Genomic DNA, 6223 nt, shown 5'->3' with positions numbered 1-6223 from the left:
TTTCACCTTTAGTCTCTAACTTTCTAAAATTACACCTATAATCCCCAACTTTTTGAATTTCGTTCCCGAATAGTCCCTGGCGTAGATGAGGGGTTAGTTTTTGGTGTTAGGTGCGTGCGAAGTTACAAAAATACCCTTGCTATCAAATTAATAACTAGAAAGTTAAAAAAATATAATTAATATTTTACAATTTATGTGAGACCCACCACCTACCCTACCCAGTTCATCTTCCCCACTCCACACCACCACCACCATCTACCCCCCATAAATTGTAAAATATTGGAATGTAAAATAAATGTGATCAAGTGGTACAAAGGAGATTTATGGATCTATGTTTTGATGTTTTATGTTTGTTAGGAAGTGTGGTAAAACTTTTACCATTTTGTAATTGTTTGATGGTTATATTTAACATATTTTAAATTTGGTGAGTGAGTTATTGAAGTGTGAGGGTGACATATGAAAATTGAAATGTGAACCAGACAAGTTGCATACACATTTTTGTCATGACTCATCTTCACCGATATCTATCTCCCATGTGAACGATTAATGAGTTCACTCACCACTTACTATAAATGATTCACTCATTCATACATTTATTCACTCAATCATAGCAAAATGTCACCAAAGAAAGAGGATGAGAATGGTGAGACTAACTATGAAGATACCGATAACAAGAAAGCTCTTGGAGGCATTAAAACTATGCCATTCATTCTAGGTATTCCTCTCTCTCTCTCTCTCTCTCTCTCTCTCTCTCTCTCTCTCTCTCTCTCAATAAATTAACATGAAATCATTCACCGACGGAATATATGAAACATTAGAAGTTTTTTATCCGTCTGACTACAGTTAAGGGGTCACATTTTATTGAAAAAACTTACCTTTTACTAAGAAAATTCTGACATTTCGTCTGACTATAGTTAATGGGTCAAACTTACATTTTATGAAAAAACTTACCTTTTACTAAAAAAATTCTGACAAATTATGTAGTTGTTATCGACGCATACCCCGCACCCCATCGGTTCCTCAGATGACTACATTAACTATGAGCATCATACATTATAATTATACTATTAGCTAGAGTGGGTAGGAGTTGTATTTATATGTGGTTGTTAGTATACACAATATCATATCAATTGGTGTCCATTTCATAGATTACACAGAAAAACTTTCGATAGATCTTTTAAACTAAATAGATTAAAATATATTAATATCATGCATAATTATAAAATAAGCATTTTTAACAAGATTCAATGTTACTACACTACTCATGACCATTGTGTCACCATCCACACATGATGTAGATACTATAACACACGTATACGGGTGTTTATTTCAGAACCAATAATATATTGAAAACTATGAGAACTGTATAACTCAAGTATAGTGGTTTGGTTTGAAATTGGCAGCAAACGAGGTATGCGATAGGTTTGCGGGAACAGGTTTTCATGCGAATTTGATAACATATTTGACCCAACAATTGAACCTTCCGATGGTTAAGGCTTCAAACATATTAACCAATTTTGGAGGCACGTTAAGCTTCATGCCCCTTATTGGTGCTCTAGTTGCTGATTCTTTTGCTGGCCGATTTTACACCATTGTCGTTGGTCTCCTTGTTTATTTACTGGTATGTTGTTTTTCTTCTTTTTGTAGTCTATTTTATATATATATTTATCACTTAGATACCTGTTATATATAAGCTTGCTAACACAAACATTTACATATAGATAACATAAATAAATGAGAAAAATATGGTTAGGTGTGAAAGATTTTTCCCTTATAATATAGAACACCCAGAACATTTCACGTATTCATTTTATTATTTTCATGTACAAGTAGAATTTTCTTCTAATATACATACGAAAGTAAAGAAAACAGAGGAAAAGAATACCACATGTACATAATGGACAAAACTTTTGTCTATAAATAGAAAAATGTAAAAAGCTAGTGATAATTGTAGATTTTTTATTTCTTTTATGACACATATACATAAATATATATGATATGATATGAAACTTAACAAATTAATATTCTCATGATTTAATTTCTCTATATTTTTCAATCAAATAAACTAATATAGTTATAATTCCACCCATGTTGAAGGAACAAGGTCACGGGTGTATGTTTCCTAATTCTTAAATATCTTATACACACCATTCACCAACTACCATGATTAATACATTCAACACAAAATGTTGTAACTTTTATAAAGCTTTTTTTAGAGAAACTAATTTTTTTTAACAGCGTACGGTTAGGATGTCGCTAACCAGGTTAATAGTTAGTATGTTAGCATTACCAAATTAGTATTGAAATCCCCCATGTCTGGATAATATATTCTACATCCTATACAACTTTTATAACTCTTGAATTTTGATTTTTAGGGGATGGTTTGTATTACCACATCTTCGATACTACCACAATTTCGACCACCACCATGCCCTACCAAAGAAAACTGCATAGAAGCTTCATCATCACAATTATGGGTCCTCTACCTTTGCCTCCTCCTCACCTCTCTTGGGTCGGGCGCCATCCGCCCTAATGTGGTCACGTTTGCCGCCGATCAGTTTGACATGTCAACCGGAAAATCAAACCCTAGTAGCGTGGGGCGTAACTTCTTCAATTGGTATTATTTTTGTATGGGACTCGCAACCCTAATGGCTCTCACAGTTGTGGTCTATATCCAAGACCATGCTGGTTGGGGCCTAGGGCTTGGGATCCCAACCATTGCAATGGTTTTATCGTTTATTGCGTTTGTGGTGGCGGCTCATCTTTATAGAAGAGTAAAACCTGAAGGGAGCCCGTTAGTTCGGGTGGCTCAAGTCGTGGTGGCTAGTTTTAAAAAGAGGAAACTTGTCGTGCCTGGAGACACAACGCTTTTATATGAAAATAAGAAACTGGATGCCAGGATTTCTGTTGATGGAAGGCTTCTACATACAAATACTTTGAAGTAATACAACAATTCTAACCCTTATGCTCAAATATGAACTCGAACACAACACATACATTCATGGGTTGACACAAACACGACTCATTTAACCTAAATATTTTTATTATATATATATTTATAATATTAATACTCTAAATTAAAAGTACAAATGTTATAGAACAATCACACTTGGACTATAAAACCTTAATTCCATTTTTTTTAAAGAAAAGTTAGTTTTTATTAATGTATTATAAATTGAACCTCAATTCCATTTTAGTTGTCAGTTTTATATTTTGTCATAGGATATTCGATCATATTAATTCATAACACAACAACATATTTTTTTCTAAATAAAATATAAATATAAACGGGTTGAATGAGTTAGTACAAGTGTGATTGTTCTATAAAATTTGTACTTAGAAATCTACTCCCTATACTTAGAAACTAGGAAATTTGGTGATCAGTTTAAATCTTCATATCACTAATTTTTTTATTAAATCTTAGCATAATTATAAAATTCTACTCTCTTTTCAGGCGTAAACTTTGTTATTTATTTGTTTCTTTTGTTAACTTTTTTACACATCGTTTTTTTTCCCTGATCTATAAACTCTGAACGTTAATCTTTTTTTTTATGAGTAAATTACAAGTTTTGTCTTTTATGTTTATACCAAATTACAGTCGTTGTTCTTTAGCACAAAAATTGACAAATTTTGTACTTAATGTACCAAACTCTTACACGTTATGTTCTTTAGGCCAAACCCAGTTAAATTTTTTAGTTAAATCTGATCACCCAATGGTATTTTACTCCTTTTACTTATTTATTTAAAATAACTTAGTAAAGAAACAAACCTATATCAAAAACCATATGAACCCAATCAATATCAACCATTGAACCCCCACCTGCCACCACTGTGAACACCACCACCCCGGACTTTGAATGGTTCGAACCAGGTAAACGAAAATCGGAATCCGAATACCTTTCCCTAAACTATTCTATGATTAAATTACGTATAAAAAACCAAACCTCGGCGACATTGGATTTCTTCCATAGAACATATGTGAGATTTTTTTTTTTTTTTTTTCAGATTCACCGGAAAACCAAACTCTGGCAACATTGGATTTCTTCCATCCTATCACCAACCACCCATCAACCACCCACCCACCTTCAATCTGCTAAACCCACCCTCCATATCTGAGAAAGTTTGAGTCTCGAGAGAAGGGAGAGAGAGAGAGAGAGCGCGTCTGATAGAAAGAGAGAGAGGGCTTCTTTATACATCTTTTTATTTTTTAGAAACTAGCCCCTAAATATAAGATATTTTACACAATAGTCCCTAAGGAGATAAAATGACAAACTAAAAACTAAAAAATTAACCGTTTTAGGGCCAAAGGACTTAACGTGCAGGATTTTAAAACATTAAGTATAAAACTCGTCAATTTTTGCACTAAAGGATAGCGCCTGCATTTGGTGTAAACACAAAGATAAAACTTGTAAGTTACTCTTTTTTTTTTAATTTATAGTATGCTTAGAGTTATAACGTGTAAGTCCGAACTTTCTTATGCGTTATAATTCATAAGCCTTTTCATCTTTACATATTTACATAAAGAGTGAGGCTATAAAATATTTATTTGTTATATTGATGGTATTATGATACTAAAAATTCTATTAATTATCAATGTTATAGGTGGTTTGATCGAGCCGCGATAGTGACACAAGATGACATGAAAGATTCTACCTCCCCAAACCTGTGGCGGCTTGCGACTGTCCACAGGGTCGAGGAGATAAAATCTGTTATAAGAATGGTACCCATTTGGTCCGCCGCGATTCTTTTTGTCACTTCACAATCCCATCAGCATAGCTTTATTATCATACAAGCCGGAACTATGGACCGCCACATGTCCCCTTCCTTTGAAATACCACCCGCAAGCCTGTCAATCTTCAGTGTCCTCACCATGCTCATTTGTCTCTCAGCCTACAAACGGTTCTTCGTCCCATTCGTACGTCGTTTCACCAATAACCCTATAGGCATCACAAGCTTACAACGAATGGGAATCGGTCATGCTATCAACATACTTGCAACATTAGTCTCAGCACTAGTTGAAATAAAGCGAAAACAAGTCGCTTCTGCTCATAACCTGATCGACGACCCAAAAGCCATTATTCCCATATCGGTTTTCTGGCTCGTTCCTCAGTTTTGTCTACACGGTATAGCTGAGGCATTTATGTCAGTAGGGCATTTGGAGTTTCTCTATGATCAATCCCCCGAAAGTATGAGAAGCACTTGTATGGCGTTGAATTGGATCACGGTGTCCATAGGGAGCTATGTTGGCACATTTGTGGTATCGATGATCCATGACCATACCGGAAAGGAACACAATTGGCTACCAGACCGAAATCTAAACAAGGGGAAACTTGATTACTATTATTGGTTAATGAGTGGTATACAAGCAGTCAATTTAGTATACTATGTCACTTGTGCTTATTTATATACTTGTAAACCACTTGAATTGGTCAAAGATATCGACACTAATGGCGATTTGGAGTTAGCTACGGAGAAAACATCTGTATCGAATTCGTTATTGAACGGTCAAAACCGAGGTAGTGAAAAAAATGAGGACCAAAGAGTGTAACAAGAAGAGAAGGTGACCAAGCAACTTAAAGTGGTTAGATAGTTACTAACCAACCACATTGTAATAGTGTATATGTGTGTAATGCGTTTGGTACAAATCAACTCTCTCTCTCTCTCTCTATATATATATATATATATATATATATATATATATATAATATGATCTTGAATTTAGAAAAAAAGGCTCTATCTTTTATCTTTTACAAGTGAAATGTATTATGGTTATCTATTTTAGGTTTAATCACCATCGTTAGATCTATGTAAAACGCTGTCAGATTTATAGATCATCGATTTATCAGAGCCATATGGATTCGTTTTGGTAGATTTTCACTAAATTTTTCCATAGATTCTCACTATTTTTTTCCATACTGAGTGGGTTCATGTGAACCCACAAAACAGGGCCACTGCATATACTCGGTGTGTGACAACCGCGTGCACATCTGTTCGATAATCAATCAATCATTAGTCATGCATTTGTTGTTAATCATGGTAATTTTTAGTTTTAATAATAAAATTGATTACCTAGTTACTTAAGATTGATTGACTATAGTTCCATCAAGTTAAACAACTTGTGTGATTCATATAGACAAGGAAAGAGTGCACACGTTTATACTATAATCATAACTTAATATCACATTTTAGTTCTATCCTTAGTTGTTAAAAGTCATCGTCTCTT

The 6223-nt window shown here is 34.0% G+C and overlaps 1 protein-coding gene across 1 annotated transcript; it reads left to right on the top strand.

The window, feature by feature from the left end:
* The first annotated feature begins 559 nt into the window (after positions 1–559).
* Positions 560–5845, top strand: LOC110900042 (protein NRT1/ PTR FAMILY 3.1). The gene is made up of 4 exons (XM_022146947.2): positions 560–715; positions 1404–1621; positions 2376–2941; positions 4603–5845. Exons 1-4 carry the CDS (start codon positions 616–618, stop codon positions 5546–5548), a joined length of 1830 nt encoding a protein of 609 aa, XP_022002639.1. The 5' UTR covers positions 560–615; the 3' UTR covers positions 5549–5845.
* Positions 5846–6223: the final 378 nt, after the last annotated feature.

The sequence above is a fragment of the Helianthus annuus genome, chromosome 1 (genome assembly GCF_002127325.2).
Source record: "Helianthus annuus cultivar XRQ/B chromosome 1, HanXRQr2.0-SUNRISE, whole genome shotgun sequence".
NCBI lineage: Eukaryota > Viridiplantae > Streptophyta > Magnoliopsida > Asterales > Asteraceae > Helianthus > Helianthus annuus.
Note: the sequence above shows the minus strand (reverse complement) of the source record. Positions and strands in the feature narration are given on the sequence as shown.